Source organism: Camelus dromedarius, chromosome 27 (assembly GCF_036321535.1).
Source record: "Camelus dromedarius isolate mCamDro1 chromosome 27, mCamDro1.pat, whole genome shotgun sequence".
NCBI classification, from domain to species: domain Eukaryota; kingdom Metazoa; phylum Chordata; class Mammalia; order Artiodactyla; family Camelidae; genus Camelus; species Camelus dromedarius.
In genome coordinates, this window is record NC_087462.1 from 2,562,955 (window position 1) to 2,580,982 (window position 18,028).

Below are 18,028 nucleotides of genomic sequence, written 5' to 3' on the forward strand. Positions count from 1 at the left end.
ACTGGGCTCTGGGAGGAGGACCACATGTGAAGGGCCGTCTTATCCATCGTATCGGGGTGCCTGCCGTCAACATGCCTTGTCACTGCTGACATTGACCTTGGTCCCCTGGCTGAGGTCGTGTTGGTCAGGTGTCTCCATTGGAAAGCCCCGCCTCCCCCCTTCCCACGCTGTCCCCTTTGGAAGGAAGTCACCGTGCCCAGCTCACGCTGGCAGAGAAGGGAGTTACTCTCCATCCCCTTCAGGACAGAGTGTCTACACACGTTATTTGAAATTCTTTTGTGCTGGAAAAATGTGTCTCTTCTCCCCTGTATTTATTTACTCAATTATTTATTTATATCCATATGAACTCGTGGACATTTTATTTCTTACTTTGGCTCACAATCCAATCAATACTTCACGATTTATTTTGTTGCTCAGACCATGCCAGCGTTGGCCATGGAGTGTTCCTTCAGTTGACGGCCGTGTCTGTTGGACAACTTCGGGCTCCATTTAATAGCAACAATTCGTCGGAGATTTAACTCTGCAGGGTCAGACCATGAAGAATGCTCTTTATATTCCAAAGTGTGTGAAAATGTGTGACACTGGACGAGACCCTCCTTCTCTCTGGGCCTCAGCTTTCCCCAATCAGAAAAAGGGGGGAAAAGGGCTGAATATTTATTAGATGAGCTGATTGGGGCCCTCCAGCGCTGGTGGTTTATAACTTTCTGGGCTCATAAACAGATGTATTTTGTCCCAACATTTCCCAAAACTAAACAGATTTTGTTGCTATCACTTTGTCTGAACTGCACACTCCTGTGGCTGGACTTGTGATGCCTGGTGGCTGCTGTCCGCCCCTGGCTGGGTCTGCAGGCCACTCCCGGAAGAGACGGGCACGGACTTGCTTGGAAGCCCCACAGAAGACACAGCCTGTAAGTTTCCATGCGTGCGGAAATGGGCACACAGTCTGGGCTCTGCCCGGGACTGTAACTGTAGAAATGTCAGAGGCCATGCCTCCTTGGTGGAATGTCAGGGAAGGGGGTTGTTCTGCTCCAAGGTCTGCAGGGAAAGCCAGAGACGTGTGTTGGCACCATCATGAAGTTGGTACACCATGTTGCTGTGTGTCCTTGAGCGGGTTGCTCAGCCTCTCTGTGCCTCCGATTTCTCATCTACTATGTGCAGATAGTGAGCATCCCACAGAAGGGGCATGCAAGGATTCAATGAGATGATTTGTGTAAGGTGCCCAGGGGATGCCAGGCACAAAGCTAGCCCTGGAGGTGGGGGATTCTGCTGCCCCAAGCACTCAGGAGGGCTCATGGCTCTGAGGATCCAAAGCCCCAGACTTTGAGGACAAGGGTCTGGGACAGCCAGAGGAGCTGCCTCGAACTTGTGTTCTCCTCAACTGCATCTCCTTACAGAATCCTGCTGAGGGCCCCTTCTCTGCCTGCATCTCCTCCGTGTAGCCCATCACAGTGTTCACCCTCCAGGGGAAAGACCACCCAGAGAGGGACAGCTACATCCCTGAGGTCACACAGCAGTGAGAGCCAGCTCTACCTACCCCTGCTCCACACTGTGCTCGTGGGCCAGGTGGGGGGACCAACTTGTCCCAGCTTGCTGGGGCCCATCAGGATGAGGGTCACCCTACAGTACCAGCCCTTCTTCTGGCCTGGGCACATGGACTCTGTTCAGTGTTGTCACATCCCCACAGGGTGACCTTGGTTGAGTCCCTTCACCCCTCTGGGCCTCCATTTCTACTTCCGTAAAACAAGGGGTATGTAGCAACAGTATCCCCACTTCCTGTGTGTGGCTGGCCCCAGAGATATCCAGATTCTAAATCCTAGAACCTATGAGTGTTCACTCCCATGACAAAAGGGATTTTACAGCTGGGATTTAGTTAAGGAAATTGCAATGGGGAGATGTGACCGTTAATTGTATGTATGCACTTGACTGGGCCACGGTACCTAGATATGTGGTCAAGCATTATTCTAGGTGTTTCTGTGGAGGGTGTTTTTCAGATGAAATTTACATTTAAGTGAGCGGACTTTGAGTAAAGCAAATTGCCTTCCATTGTGTGGGTGGGCTGCGTTTAATCAGTCAAAGGGCTCAAGATGGAGGGAAAATACTCAGGTGTGATTCATCCTGGGGCAAAATTCCTCTCCTGCTGTGAACCCCTGAAATCAGGCAAGTTATCTGTTTCCAAAATACGATGGTGGGATGGGCGAAGAATAGAGATTATCATTCCAAATGGGAGAAATTGGAAGGAGGAAGGAGTAATGGGTCCTGGCAAGCCTGAATCGTGGCAGGGCAAATCCCACTAGGCATTTTTTAGGGCAGCTTCTATTAGGTTTTAAGGCTGGAGAACAATGTTTGTCTCAATGCTCTGTCCTCCAGATCCACGTGGTGGCATTACTGCCGCCTCCCTTCCCTGCCCCTTCAGTCTTACTGTCACCATGCTGGGACCTGCAGCTTGACCCCAGCAGGAAGAGTGGGAATATTTTAAATCAAGCACACCTGATTCACTGCTCCCAACCCACCTCCTGTCTAAAAGGCGGGTGAGCTGAGAGGCCTGGGTTCAGATCTCTGGGCAAATCACTGCCTCAGTGTCCCCGTCTGTAGAGGGGTAACACTGCCCACCACACAAGGTCATGGTGAGATCTAGATATCCTGTCAGTGCCCAGCACATAGCAGGCACTTGGTAAATGTGACTGTTGGGTTTTTATCATTTTCTGCCAAAGCATGCCTTTACATCCCAGGGTCCCTGAAGCAATCACCTCTGACCTACTGCTTAGGGACTGAGAAATTCAAAGTGAAAGAATTGTGACAAGCCAGTCCACGTAATTACAGATCAATGAATGTCATCGTCTGATACAAAAGGGGTGGGACTCTCCTACGGGTTTATGTATTTTGTCCTCACTGGCCAGGTCACGAAACTGGGGTGAATTCCCAAGGTCTCTGGAAGATCAGTGTCTTCCCCTAGATCTGGCTTTGGGGGAGGTGATGGCTTTTCTCTCACATAAGCCCAGAAACCCAGAAACTGGAGGGGCTAGTCTGCTCAGCTGGTATCAGACGGCTTTAGCCCCTTGGGGGCAGCCCACAAGGGGCCCAGAGTCCAGGCTAAGAGTCTCTAGGAGGAAGCAGTCCAAACCATGGGGAATATCCACCCTGACCGCTCCAGAGTGCTGTGGGAGGACCCTGGGCCTCTGTGCCTCCATTTGCTCTTCTGTTAAAGGGGACAGTAGCAGAGCTGGACCAGGAGAACGCTGGGGAGAGCTTCTCAGAGAGCCTGGCCCCTGCTACGCAATCAGCAAATGTTGGTTATTAAAGACTCGAGGGCAGAGGGTATAGCTCAGTGGTACAGCGCGTGCCTAGCGTGCAGGAGGTCCTGGGTTCAATCCCCAGTACCTCCATTAAAAATAAATAAATAAATAAATCTGATTACCCCCCCCATGCCAAAAAAAAAAAAAAAAGACAGAGAGGTAAAAAGCAGAGCGTGGACATTGTCTGCCAGCCTTACCCAGCGGGTACAACACTCACAGGTATTGGTAGGTCTGGAGCCCAGGCTGCCTAGGGTCTAATCCCCGTATCATTTGACCTTGGTTCCACCTTAACCTGACTCACCTCTTAAGAGTTCCATTTTGCAGACGGTAAAGGTGAGTCATGCTCAGAGCAAGGCGGCACTGCAGGGTCACAGAGCTAGTGAGGAGCGAGGTCAGGCTTTGAACTCGGGTCTGCCCAACGTCCAGGCACCCGCCCTGGACCTCCGAGCCAGACGGCTGCAGTAACTACTGTCAGGAAAGGACGGCCTCTGACTTCCCACCGCTCCCTACGATGGGGTGGAGAGGAGCCCCACAGGGTCAGGAACAGGAGAGAGGGGAAAAGAAAGAAAAACTGACTAGTTTGGTTTGTTTTTTTCTGTTTTCCTGTTGCCCCACAGCCCCTCCCAACACGCTGAACTTCAATGGGGCTCATCGGAAGCGGAAGACGTTGGTCGCCCCCGAGATCAACATTTCCCTGGACCAGAGCGAGGGCTCGCTCCTGTCCGACGACTTCTTGGACACCCCCGATGACCTGGATATCAACGTGGACGACATCGAGACCCCCGATGAGACCGACTCGCTGGAGTTCCTGGGGAACGGCAACGAGCTGGAGTGGGAAGGTGAGGTCAGGTGGCTCCACGCCTGCCGGGCCCCAGATCAGCCTCTAGTGCTCCTCTGGGCTTCCGGGACCAGCTTGCCAGACCCCACCCTGTCCATCCCCACAGGCTCAGGTGGGGCAGGGCGTCTAACCTGGGTCTCCAGGAACAGCCCCTGGGACTCCGTGCACATGTTTTAGTGGACTTGTGGCTTTTCTGGGGGGCATGGCCTTCACCTGATTCTCAAAGGTGACCAAGACCAGAAGGAAGTGCCTCCTCCCAGTTCCACAAGTGTTTGTGGGGCAGGTCCCGAGTGCCATGCGGTGGGCAGAGAGGGCAGGGATGTGTCAGAAATAGACGGTGCCCGCCTGCCTGAGCAGCAGTCGGAAAGCCAGGCCCTGGGTAACAAAGCACACGTGCACGAGGTGGTTGCGCCTGGTAGTCGGTGCTGTAGGGAAATGAGGTGGTGGAGAGGGCAGGGGGGCTCGCCTGGGTGCTTCTGCTCCTCCGAGGGACACTGGGTGGTGTCTGGGGACATCTGTGGTTGTCACGACTCGGGGGCTCCTGGCATCAGGTGGGTGGGGCCAGGGATGCTGCTCCACATCCTGCAGTGCCCAGCACGGCCCCTCAGAGAGAATAACCAGCCCCAAACGTCAGAAGTGCCCGGGCTGAGCACCCCAAGCCAGGGGAACCGGGTGGGGAGGCTCTTTTGCAGGGTTGCCTGGACAGGCCTTGCTGGGTGGGTGTTATTTGAGCTGACATCCCGAGGCAAGAACACAGGTCAGAAAGGCAGCGGTGGTGGTGGCCGTGGGGACAGAAGCTGAGCTGCCGCACTTGCTGGGTGGATGTGGAGAATGAAGGGGAAGGGGTCAGAGGGGATGCCTGGGTTTGGGGCCCTAGTCGCTGGGAATATGACAGGACCATTTTCTGAGGCAGGAAGACTGCAGGATGACAGGCAGGAAAGAAGCAGATGTTTCAAGAGTGGTTAAGAACTCGGAGAAGCCCAGAGGGGCAAAGAATGAGGCAAGAAACAGCTCTACCCAGACGACCACCTGACTGGGGGCTTTCCTGTGTTCCATGGTGTTCTTTGGGAAAAAAGCAAATTATTATTTGGGTGTGACTTTTCAACTCCCAGACCCTCCATTTTGCCCAGTAGCCCCAACCTAACACTGTCTGTCAGCAAAGCGCAGGATGAGTGATTTTGCCCGAGGCCTGGGGCTAGAGGAGTGGGCTCCGCAGAGAGGGAGGCTAGGACAAGATGTCTGGATTCAGGCACCCTTCGGCTTACCTTCCCCCTGGCCTGCTTCCAGATGACACCCCCGTGGCCGCCGCCAAGAATATGCCTGGGGATAGCGCAGATCTATTTGGGGATGGTTCAGCTGAGGACGGCAGTGCCACCAATGGGCGTCTGTGGCGGACAGTGATCATCGGGGAACAGGAACACAGAATTGATCTGCACATGATCCGGCCCTACATGAGGGTGGTGACCCACGGAGGTGAGACCACACCCCTCTGGTCCCCTCCCAGCTCCAGCGGGGCCACTGGAGGCCCATCAGTAGTCCTCTCTGGACCTCTGTCTCTTCTTCTGAGCCACGTGCCCGGGGGTGTATGGGGGGTGAAACTCACATGGGGGCAAGGCATAGACGTGCCGGGCACACACAGGAGGTGCCCATGAGGGTGGCTGGTGCCCCCCACCAAAGGCTGAGACAGGTCAAGGGTTTTCTGGCTTCTCCAGCCAGACTCAGAGCTGTACCCTCTGAGTGTGGGTAGCGGGTGGGAACGGGCTGACCAGCAACGAGGCGGGCGCATGGGGAAGAGCACAGGGCTGCTCACAGCTGGGAGAGGGCTCTGCCTGTCTCTTCCTGGGGGCGCTCACTGGCCGCCTCTCCCAGGGTACTACGGCGAAGGCCTCAACGCCATCATCGTCTTCGCTGCCTGCTTCCTCCCGGACAGCAGCTCCCCTGACTACCACTACATCATGGAGAACCTCTTCCTGTAAGTGGCCCACCCGCTCTGTCCCAGCTGCCAACCGATCTGGAAGTCCCAGCCGGTGGGCCAGACCAGGCTGCAAGAACCATGTTGGGCGGGGGGCTCGGCCTGGCACCAGGGAGGTCTGGGCCGCCAACAGCCCTCGATCTGAGGCCCCTGCTCGCCCACTGGTCTTTGTCAGCGCTACTGTCAGCATCACTGACATTTATGGGGTGTTTACTATGTGGCAGCCGTGAAGCTAAGGGCTTAGTAAGTGATAACACATTCCACCCCCCACATGACCCTGTTGCCTCCCATTCTGTGGCTTCAGAGCCTGAGGCACAGAGAGGTTAAGTCTCTTGCCCAAGGACACACAGGTCAGTTTCATTATGATGGAGACAGAGAACACTTATAATGCACCTGGCTGGTGACAGTCAGAGCTCAGTAAGTCATTATCACTCTTACCGTAAGTATGAAGATTTCCTTCACCAAGCAGGGCTTGGGTGCCAGGTGGGCCAGAAGATGAGGAGGTACCCAGGGATGGTCAGCTCAGAAAGTTACCCGAGATTCCAGGGAGCCCAGTCTCCCCAGTTTACAGATGGGGAAGTAGAGTCTGAAGGAGAGGTGGGGCTGGCACAGACCCCAGGCCCCTAACATCTGGCCCAGTGGACCGCCCACTGTGGGTGCCTGCCCCCCAGGTATATCTGGGGCCGCTGAAGCCGCCTCCCAGGACGAATGGAGATTAGTGGAGACATTAGATGATGTCACGCGTATAAATCTCTTGGCACCCAATAAGCGCTCAATAAAATAGTTAACTGCTACAATCATTACACCCACTGGCACAGACTTGGGGCCACCCACCCCCACCCTGAGTGTGCCAGCAAGGCCAACAACACCTGAACAGGTGTGGCTGGCGCAGCTGGGGCAGGCAGAAGCAGAAAGGGCAGGTACCGCAGGGGTTCAGTCCAGGCACCGGGGCTTCCTGACCCTGAGCCCCTCTCGCCAGGTCCCCTGTCCTCTGTGCCCCATCACCAGGTACGTGATCAGCAGTTTGGAGCTCCTCGTGGCGGAGGATTACATGATCGTGTACCTGAATGGTGCCACCCCCCGGCGGAGGATGCCGGGCATCGGCTGGCTGAAGAAGTGTTACCAAATGATTGATAGGAGGTGAGCAGGGGGTGGGCGCGGCTGGAGGACCACCTCCGGGTGCACGGGGCCCAGTTCTGGAGGCTAGAAGTCCGAGGTCAAGGTGGCTGTAGGGTTGGGTCCTTCTGGGCCCTTGAGGAGAATCTGTCCCACGCTCTCTGCCAGCTTCTGGTGGTGCTGGCAATCTCTGCTATCCCTTGGTTTGTAGACACATCACTCGATCTCAGCTTTCATTTTCATGTGGCCTTCTCCCTGGTGCATGCCTGTGTGCAAATGTCCCCTTGTCATAAGGACACCAGTCATAGTGAATTAGGGACTGGCCCTGCCCTGCATCCCCGGGGATGAGCTCACCTTAACTAATTACTCCTGCAGTGACCCTGTTCCCAAATAAGGGGATGCAATTCAACATGGCTCAGAACCAGGGGGCCCAGGATCTCTTTCAGGAATGGGAGGCAGTGTGGCCAAGTAGTCAAATGCTCAGACTCTAAATTAAGAGACAGCCGGAACCAGACATCAGCTCCGCCACCTGCGGACTCTGCAAAGGGGCTTAGCTTTACCAAGGCGGCACCTCTTCCCTGTGAACGGAGATAATCACCACAGCTACCGCGCACAGAGGAGGAGACATCGGGCAGCTCCTCCCTCCCCGGGGCTTTCGCGAGGAGCCCATCTCTCTCCCTCTGCCCCCACCCCATGCAGATTGCGGAAAAACCTGAAGTCCTTAATCATCGTCCACCCGTCCTGGTTCATACGCACTGTGCTGGCCATCTCCCGCCCTTTCATCAGGTGAGACTGTGCCCCGCCTGGGTTTTAACATGTCTTTTTTTTTAATGTGGATTTTCCAGCTCCTCTATGATGAATCAATATTGTTGCTTTAAACACTTGAAAAGCATGTGCATTGTTATTAAGCGGCTAGGCGACCAACCTCGCAGGAAAACCAGTAACACCCATCTCTCCTATACTGAGGCTGGGTGCCTTCTGACACTGACGACCACAGCCCTACGAGGTCGACACGGCCGCACCCATTCCGTGGAGGAGGAAACGGAGTCACGCAGAGACATGCAGCAAGGGCGCTAGTCCACTAGGCACTCCCTCAGAAGGGAGCCGGCTCCATCCACTCCAGATTCTGTGAGGAGGGGCGTTAGGGGCCACTTGCCCGGACAAATAACGCGGTGAACCGCCACATGTACTTTGAGGGTGCCCAAGACCGGCCTCAGGCTTAGTGATGTTCGAAGAGGACTCACAGGGCCCAGGAAAGCTGTTGTGCTCACAGTCACGGTTTATTACAGCCAAAGGGTGAAGGGTAACACTGGCAAAGGGAAAAGGTGTGTATGTGAGCCCAGGAGACGCCGGGAGTGGCTGCGAATTGCCCTGCCCCAGAGGAGTTGTGCCAGCACCGTAATTCTCCCTGCAACGACGGGTGACCTGTAGGAAGCACTGCCCACAGGGAGGCTGACCGTGGTGTCCAGGGCTCCCACTGCTGTCCGGGGCTGAGCCACACGGGGACGGAGTGCCCACATGGCCGCCCTTAGGTCCTCAGTAACTGATACGATGGCCCAAGACCCCGCCACGAAGCATGTCTTTAGCACAGACTATGGGCTGGGCTCAAGGCCCCAGGGACCTGGAGATGCTTACCAGGCAGGACAGCCCTAGGGCTTACAGGTGGCCGTCCCGAGTCTCAGGGGCAGGTTCTTCCTCCGGAATGTGTTTGGCCAGCAAGCGCCGGAGAAAAGGAGCAAGGAAGACAAAAGCAGCCATGACAAACGCCCTCGTCCGTCACATAGACCTGCACGTGCCTTTAATGGCATACAATTCAATACATTGAATTAAGTCAAGACCCTTCATTTCCACATTCCCAGTGAAGAGTGTGATGAGTTTAAGAGACCGGGCCAGACTTTGCCTTGAGAGAGGCTGTACCATCACAGCGCGAACAACTCGCAAGAAGGCTTCACATGCTCTGTGCTCCGTGATTCCTAAGAGCCCTGAAATATTAGTGCATTAGTGAAATCAGGCCTTTCATGCACTAATTATGGGACATTTGTGCTAATGCCGACCCCACGGGGCCAAACACACTTTAGCCTAACAGCATTGCATTCCATCCTGACATCCCTTAATTCAGGAATCGAAACTTGCCTTGCACGCGGACCATTCTCTCACTTTGGATTGCTTTTCCCACGGTGAATTTTGAGGGTCTCATCCTGAGCTCTCAGAGAAATAGGAGAGAGGAGAGGAGGGAAGGAAATCTTCCTCGTTCAAAAGATGAAGAATGAAGGTAGACTCTGAGCCCTAGCCCTGAGGCCCCGAGATTGTAACTCAGAGAGAACTGTTTGTTCCACGAGCTCTGAACCTTGGGAACGTGCCTTGCCCTGGGCTGGAGTTCTCCCTCCCAAGAAAGAGCCCGGTTCACAGGCAGGCAGCGCCACCGCGCAGAGGCTGGGCGTCCGTCTCTGACAGCGGGCGCGGCCTTGCCGTGGCATCTGGTGGTGTGACTTCACCTGTGTGTGTAGCCCAGTGCCCAGGCCACAGGCGTGCCTCTGCGCCCTGAAACAAGACCTGTCCGGCAAAGCAGGAGGCCCGCCCTCAGAGCCCCAGGCCCGACGTATTCGGGTAGAGGGCGGGCAGGACTGCTGCCTGTCGGTCTGAGACTCACTCCCCTCCGTGGGCCCCTTACCTTTCTGCCGCACCTACTGGAGGGAGAACTCATGCTCCAAGAATAATTATATTTAATTAAAAAAAATTTAATTTCAGCTGCACGAAAGCAGTTGGAGTTATTCATTCAGGCGCACACGGCCGCTCTGTGACTCTCCTCGGGAACCGCCTGTCATTCCCCGATCGGTCGCCAGCGGCCTCTGCTGAGTAGCCTGTTTATTTCCCTTATGGATGCTGTGGACTGCGTCACTCCCCCTGGGCCTCCCCTCGCACCGGATGCCAGAGAGCTTGAGCCGCATTTTTCTCTAGTCTCTGGAAATAGACGTGAAACTTCCTGCCACAGTTTTGTAGCCACATGCCTCTGTCTTACTGTTTTTGTCGTTGTCACTTGATTGTTCTATTGCTTAGGGCACTCACTGTATTCTCTTGGCCTTCTAGTTCCCATCATGAGAAAAATTTGATTTGACCTGAAAAAAGTTTATTTCACATTTTACCAAAATTGGGTTAAAGGTGATTTTTTAAATAATTATTTTATTTTCAAAATTACTTTGACAGGTGTTACTATTCTACTTCTTTAAAAAAAAAAACACTTCCACTTCATTGTTTTTTTGGGGGAGGGATGGAGAGATCATTAGGTTTTTTTCTTTAATGGAGGCACTGGGGATTGAACCCAGGACCTCGTGCCTGCTATGGATGTGCTCCATCACTGAGCTATACTCACCCCACTAAGTTGATTAAAAAAGTGATAATAATCATGAGTTCAAAGCAACATGTTGGTGATGATGACGAGGCCCCTCGTGGCAGCAGATGGGCAGAGACGGGGTCTGGGCGGGAAGGAGACGTTCATCCCGAAAGAGCGGAGAGTGACTCAGCAGTCCCACTGCTTGCCTGTGCCCGGAGGATTACGGCGCCGTCCCGGTCGCGACGAGTCTGCCAGGAACGCTTTCTTGAGAAGGTTAACCCGGAGGAGCAACTCCTCAGGAGGATGGAGGGACAGCCTGGAGCCCACTAGCATCTCTTCCCTCTCTGCTTCCTTTAAACCAGCTCCTCAGCTCTGCAGGGACTGGTGTGGGATGCGCGGCTCCGCACCCTCCCCTTCTTGCGAGTTCTGCTTGGGCCTGGGTTCTGCTCTGTGCCCTCCACTAGGGGCAGAGGGCAGAGGCTGGTGGGGGCCAGGAGGGAGGCTTGGGCCGAGGTGCTAGGGGCATCCCGGAACAGGGTTGCGTGCGTCTCTGTCTGCCGTCGCCCCTTCTGGCCCTGAGGAACCGCTGCGAGCTCTGGCTTTCAGCTGTCTCCCTCCTCCTCCCGCCAGTGTCAAATTCATCAACAAGATCCAGTATGTGCACAGCTTGGAAGACCTGGAGCAGCTCATCCCCATGGAGCACGTGCAGATCCCGGACTGCGTGCTACAGTGAGTGACCCCGTGCTGCCTGAGAGCCCCCCGCCTCCGCCCCCGTCACCCCCAGGCTGCTCGCCTCCCAGCTGCCCCTGCTCAGCCCAACTGACCTGAGTGGGAGAGCAGAACAGAGGGAAATGCAGTGAACCAAGCACGTGTGAAATTACAGATCACGGTGGGCGGGCCATCTAGTGCCGGGCAGGGGCCAGCGAGCCACAGCCCCCGGCTTATCTTTATAAATAGTTTTACTGGCACACAGCTACACCCAGCCATTTACAAACCATCCATTGCTGCTTACGAGCTACAACAGAATCAAGGGATTGCTGCAGAGGCCAGCCTGCAAAACCGAAAATATTGACTCTCTGGCCCTTTACAGAAAAACGTGGCCCTGATGGAGGGGCCTGTAGACCAACCACGTCAACAAGGGGGAAGCTTTATAATGGCTCCGCTCAGTGCTGAGGCAGACAACGTCCGCTAAGTTGCATCTCTACCAGATGCTGGAACATGCCAACAAAACACAGTCCCTGCCCTGGGGTAGGGGGAAGTTGCAAAGCAGCTGCAGGAAACACACAAAAAAACAGCAGACTGTCGGCTCCAACTGCACTTTCTGCTCTAAAGCCTGGCATGTATTCAGATCTGACAATGAGATCGCGCTCCTGGTCCTGGGGGAAGGGGATTCCCAGGCTGCATGTGACGTGCTCTCTCCTCTGTCTCTCTTCCAGGTACGAAGAGGAAAGACTCAAGGCCAGGAAAGAAAGGTTTGTGCAGAGCGGCCTGGGCTGGGGCTGGGTCGGAGCTGGCGCTGAGCGGGGCCCACATCTGGGAGGAAACCAGTGGCTTTGGCTGAGCGGGAACCGAAGTCAGGCGTGCATGTGGCTCTCCAGGGCTTGAGGTCAGACCCAGGCTCGAACCCAGGCTCCCCACCCAGTCACGGGTGGCGTTAGGCAAGTGAAAAGTTCACAGCCACCCGGAGGGTTACTGTGGGAAATTAGGAACAAGGTAACCCATGTGGCAAAACTAGCGGGCTCCGCAGAGAGTCCTACTAGTCTTCACGATCGTAAGTTCTCCCCTTACGTGGGGAACACAGCTCCCTGCCCCTCGCCCGCGGCAGACCCAGAGCTGCCCGTTTGCTGCCTTGCTGGCTCAGTCTCTGAGTTATACTGCTCACCCTTCCGAGCCTGCTGTGGACGGAGCAGAGAGAGGACAGGGCCAGCAGGGCGCCCGCCGTCTGGAATCACAGGCAGGGGCGGCAGCGCATAGAGGCCTCTGCGGAGATAAACGCCCCCAAGGAATGGCCCAGCCCTCTTCCTCCCAGCTGCCTCCGTCTTCATGAACCCCTGGCCATCACTCTCTCCATCCTCGGGGCCCCGGTGCTTCCCAGGGGCAGCCAAACCCTCTCCAGATTACTGTCAGGCCACGGTGGGCCCAGGGAGCCAAGAGCCCCTCTGCCCACTCGGCGGGCTGGTCACCCTGGTCACCCTGGTCACCCCTCTCTGTCCCCAGCGTGAGGCCGCAGCCTGAATACGTCCTGCCCAAGTCTGAAGAGAAGGCCGAGGCGGCGCTGGAGGACAGGTAAATAGGCAGGTGACCGGGGGACAGCTGAGCCCACCGGGGGCTGCCCAGCCCACCAGGACATCCCATAAAAGTGATCTGCTGTTATCATGATGCCGAAATAAGAACACAGGTGTGAGTCAGCCAGCACGAGGCCCACTCCGTCGAGCCATGTTCAAGTGCATTTAGTGCATCCAGTGCTGGGCGACCAGCACTTCTCTAGTTCCGAAACAGTCCATCAGCCCAGAAGGAGGCTGTATCTACCCGTTAAGAAGTTGCTCTCATTCCCTTCTCCCTCCTTTTGAAAAACATCCTGCAACTCTCTCCTCATGACTGCCTGTTTTGGCTCACCTGTTACACAGCAGACACACACTGATGTTTGCTTTGTGCCAGATCAGGACGAAGCCTTGCTGGGGCTCACAGCCAAAGGCCAAGGACCCACAAATAGGTGACTAATGCTGAGACTCCTTCACTCCCCACAGGTCTGCTCTGGCCACAGAAGATCAGGAAACGAGGTGGGTGGGAAGCAAGGTGGTCTTGCTGCCTTTTTTTCTTTTCATTCTATGTGGAGCCCAGGATGAGTGTCCCATGCCTTACTGTTGGTGGGGGGAGGATGCTCCACTGGGGAGGCAGGGAGACCATGGTTACCATGACAACGGGGCCTCCTCTGGGGCCAGGCAGCCAGTTCCTGCACAACTCCAGGGGGCGCCATTGACAGGAGGCCCCAGAGCAAAGCCATAAGGCAGCCCTGACTGTGATGTCCACCCGGAGCCAGAGCCCCTTAAGCCCAGGATTTAACGCAGCCAAGAGATGCCTGCCTGCCCGTGGCCTGTCTCAGTGTGCCCGCCTGGTGCTGGATGCCAGGAGAAGCCTCCTTGTGGGTCCTGGAGCCCCCCTCGGGGTCAGTGGTTTGCCAGGAGGACACTCACAGGGTTCAGCAAAGCTGTTCTGCACACAGTAATAGAGAACAGTGGAAGGGTGGAGAGAGACCAAAATCAGCAACAGGAAAAGTGCGTGGGGCGGGGCCCGGAGAGACAGGCGTGAGCTCCCAGTTGTTCTCTCCCGGGGCAGTTGGTGGGACCGCCCTTAACTCTCCTGGCAGCCAGGTGTGGCAGTGCACACCAAGTGCAGCCGACCCGGGGTGCTTGCCCAAGCCCTGGCTTTCAGGATGTTTATGGGGGGGTCAGCCATATGCGCGGCTGACCGCCCACATGGCTACCCTTAGTCTCTAGCGCCTCCGGAGGTTGAGCTGGTCCCACATGGTCCAAGGCCCCTGCCCTAAATCACACTGTTGGCAGAGACTGTCTGGCAGGACCCAAGGTCCCAAGCAAAGATGCTTTTATTAGGAAGGACAAGGACTTAGACGTGACCTCCCAGGAGCTGGGCAAGGGCCAGATCTTCCTTTGGAATGTGCAGGGTTAATCCTTGACCACACCCTCTCCTACAAATCTGTAACATGGGCTGGCCACATGCCTTAACACTACCCACGTGGCCCAGGAAGCCCCAAGGCAAGAAATAAACATCAGAAACAGTCTTAGAAAAGCAGTGTCCCAGGACACAGGGTAGAGGCAAGCTCTCGTGCATTTCCGACAAGGCCCCGTCAGTCCATGCGTCCTGGAGAAGAGCGCCCGCCCACAGACACAACACACAGGGAGTCACTCACCGTGAGAACGAGCCAGCAGATACAGCGAGAGGCAGAACTAGACCCCTTCCTAGGAATCCTTGTGTGGAGATGACACAACAAGCATGTTTAAAATGATTAAATACATTAAAAAAGGAAAGGAATGGTACAGAGCAACGGATGGATAGACAGATGGACAGACAGATGGTTGGGTGGATAGGGGGGCGGATGGATGGATGAATAGGTGGATGGGTGGGTAGGTGGATAAATGAATGTATAATAGATGGGTGGATGGATGGATGGAAGGTAGATGGACAGGTAGATAGGCAGATGGGTGGATAATTGGATAGATAGATGCGGATGGATAAGTGAATGAATGATGGATGAGTGGGTGGACGGACAGTTGGCTGGCTGAATGGATGGTTGGCTGGCTGGCTAGATAGACGGATGGATGGACGGATGGGTAGGTGGATGGAAGGATACAAAGATGGGTTGGTGAGTGGATAGGTGAGTTGAAGCCTCCCTTTAGTCTGATCGAGGGCTCCTGCCCTGGGGCCTGTTCTTTGGCTAGGTCCCCTTCAGAACCACACCTAGAAGGTGGGTGGCAGATGGCAGACCTTGAAGGGCAGGTGCCACTCTTGCTGCCGAGGGCACAGCAAAGCCAGATTAGATCATCCTTTGGGATTCCGTGCACATGGAACATTTTCCACTTTCTTTAAAAGCGATAATAATAACTTGACTGTGTTTGTCCCTCTCCAGCATGTCCTGAGGTGATGTGAGCACAGAGGAGGACACGGAAGAAGATCCCAGATGCCAAGAAACCTGTGTCAGATGCCCTCCAGCCTGGGTCTTGTCCCCGCCTCATCCTGAGTCAGTCTCCGGGAGATGCCCGTCTCCTCCAACTCCGAAACCCAGCATCCTTTCTAGCTGCTTGAAAACAGTTTTTTCCAAGTGATGCAGTATCAATGCGTTCTGGAAAAGGACCCAGCTCTCAACCCTCCACCCTTCCACACTCATGTGCTCACAGCCCAGAAGAGCGAGAAGCGTTGAGCGTGGCCCATGCGTCCTTGGCAGCCTCTGAGACCCCTCCCGCTGCACAAAACCCTGGCCGAGACCCTTCTCTTGCCCGTCACCCGGCCTAGGTTGGAGCCACAGGTGCCAACCGCCTCCCTGGCCGGGTCTGGATTCCTTCTTGTGCCTTTCCTCCCAGAACGGCCCCTGCAGCCCTGGGCATCTGGCCCGGAAGCTGCGTTTCCCACCGCAGGCGGCGCCACGCCCCGGGGACCACCTGGCCTTCAACCTCACGGCTTCTCCTTTGACCAGTCCCCCTTGTCTCCTCTAACTCCCACCTTCTTAGGGAGCAGCAGGGCCCGCAGCACCAGGGAGGGCTGCTGATAATCATCCTTGCCCCACAGTTGCGAAACTGCACTCCCCTCAATCTAGAACATTCTCAAGCTCCTTGAACGCAGAGGCCACGCCACAGGGCAACCCTGATCAATACCTCCTACTGAGGAAATGAGCCTCCCCACTTCCCCGATCCCCCACCCCCAGCACAGGGCTGGGATGCGTCCCTCAGGCTGCCGCCAAGAGCAGAGACTGAGAGGCCAGCTCTGAGATAAGCTTGTCTCAGAAGCGCAGACCAAGAAAAAGCAAGATACAGGGCACTGGACATTTGATGGTTACAAAGGTCACTTGGGAAAATAAATCTCAGCGGCCTGGATGCTACAGCCACCTGCATTCAAAGGAGGCAGATTTCCTTAGGACAAAAACCAGACTTTTCTAATGTGGCCCAAACACCAGTCAGGTGGGCTCTAGAGGTAGTGAGTTCCCAGTCTCTTGAAGCATTTAAGAAAAGGCTGGAAGGTGCTTGCAGAAAGTGGTCCTCTACCATCCCCTCCAATCGTAAGAGTCTCTGTTTCCATGAATCTGAGCGGAAGTCGGGCAGGCGCATTGTCCAGCCCCTCTTCCTGGCTCTGTGGCTGGCTTCTTAGCGGGTGTCACCCAGGTTTGATTGAACCCCACCCCCGACAATTTCCCAGTAGGAGATTCTTGGCCTCAGCGGAGATGTCAAACGCTTCTCCACCTAGGACATCAGCGGGGTGCATCTGGGGTTGTCCCAGTGGCAGGGGTGGGTGGCTGGTGGGGTCAGTGCTGGGGAGGGCGTGTGCTGGGCTTCCTGCACGTCAAGGGACTGTCCCACCCCAAAGGCTGGTGGCTCCGCCTTGAAAAATGCGGGGTTTCTAAGCAGGTTTGGGCCTGCGTCTCCTGGAACCCAGCACTGCTCGCGTGGGGCTGGGGCATTTGGGGATCTGGTGGGGTTTCTTAAAATTTGGGTTTCTGCTTTTTCTCTCAAATGTCAAAGAAAGGACAGGGACTGTGTCCTGGGCCCAGATGAGTTACCTGGAGCCTAAGGTGGAGGGGCCTCTGCAGGATGTTCTGCAGAGGGGGGAGTGCCCCTCCATCCTGGGGCTGCTTGTCCCCCGCCCCTGCCCAGAGAGCCTCCTCTTACAAACGGTGCCTGGGCATTTGCTGGGCTGCCCCACATCCAGGTTCAGGCAGCCGGCTCTGCTCATCCAAGATGGACGTGTGGCCCGAAGGCCCCAAACTCCCACCCCCAGTGACTGCAGTAACTTCTGGAAGGCCGGTGTCTCACTGAAAGTGCAAGAGGAGCCAGGAACAGACGCACTCTACCCAACTCGACAATTGCTGGGCGCCTGCAGACGGCAGAGAGTGGAAGCTACAGACCCTCCTGCCCTCAAGGAGCCTGCAGCCTGAAGGTTCCGGCCGCAGAAACAAGAAACTCCAGCATGGCCCCCTGGCTCACCGCGGCCCACCCACTGTCCCTCCGGACCACCAGCAGCCACAGACAATGGGTAGGCGGAACCAAGGACCCCCAGCTCTGTCACCGCAGCCCCTCCAGAAAAGAGACCCCTGGGGAGGCTGTCTCCAGGCTGGCCACCTGTCCACAGGTGTGTGAAGTTTCCAGGCACAGCTCCGGCCAGACAGGGCCGCCGTGTCCTGGCGGGCTGCTGCCCACACCCTCCGAAATTGGCTTTGCGGGAGATTTGTATCTCCGGGGCAGTTCTGGCCAAAATGGAACGGACGTCGAGCCCTCCTTGTAAAGGGACGTTGGGTTTTCCTCTTGTGACACATGGGATGCGCTGTTAAGTCCTCCCTCAGAGTCGTAGTTCACACGCCCATCCTTCCGACGGCACGTTTTGCGGTTTTTAAAAACAAAAATGATTCGTTATGATTACTGTTGTGATGTGAAGACATCATTTCCATGAGCCTTGGGGGGTTTTTATGTGAAATAAACTATAGTGAGAGGGGAGGTGTGTGACTTTTGTCCAAGTCCAAAGGGATGTGGCGCGGGTCTTGGGCGTGTGCAGAGGCAGGAGATTTCACAGGCCGGGAGGGGCACGGCTCAACGCTGAGCGACCTTGGGTGACCTTGAGCCATGGCCTGTCTCCTCTTGCTTCTGTCTCCCACCTGCAGAATGGGAGCCCTGGTTGGATTCTTCCAAAAGCTCTGCCTCTGTGTGACTCAAGTTCCCTTCCTGCCCCACCACTCTCTCTAGAACCAAACTCAGTTG

General features: G+C 55.7%; 1 protein-coding gene across 1 annotated transcript in view; it reads left to right on the plus strand.

Annotated features, from left to right (window-relative positions):
- ATCAY (ATCAY kinesin light chain interacting caytaxin) overlaps nucleotides 1-17,767 on the plus strand; it is a 28,048-nt gene extending 10,281 nt beyond the window's left edge. Inside the window, exons 3-13 of the mRNA XM_031436955.2 lie at nucleotides 850-908; nucleotides 3,911-4,132; nucleotides 5,419-5,604; nucleotides 6,001-6,103; nucleotides 7,112-7,243; nucleotides 7,919-8,005; nucleotides 11,181-11,279; nucleotides 11,987-12,022; nucleotides 12,768-12,836; nucleotides 13,298-13,330; nucleotides 15,196-17,767. Of these exons, the coding sequence (XP_031292815.1) occupies nucleotides 850-908; nucleotides 3,911-4,132; nucleotides 5,419-5,604; nucleotides 6,001-6,103; nucleotides 7,112-7,243; nucleotides 7,919-8,005; nucleotides 11,181-11,279; nucleotides 11,987-12,022; nucleotides 12,768-12,836; nucleotides 13,298-13,330; nucleotides 15,196-15,205 (1,036 nt within the window). The 3' untranslated portion in view covers nucleotides 15,206-17,767. The remainder of the gene's footprint in view (nucleotides 1-849; nucleotides 909-3,910; nucleotides 4,133-5,418; nucleotides 5,605-6,000; nucleotides 6,104-7,111; nucleotides 7,244-7,918; nucleotides 8,006-11,180; nucleotides 11,280-11,986; nucleotides 12,023-12,767; nucleotides 12,837-13,297; nucleotides 13,331-15,195) is intronic.
- Nucleotides 17,768-18,028: the final 261 nt, after the last annotated feature.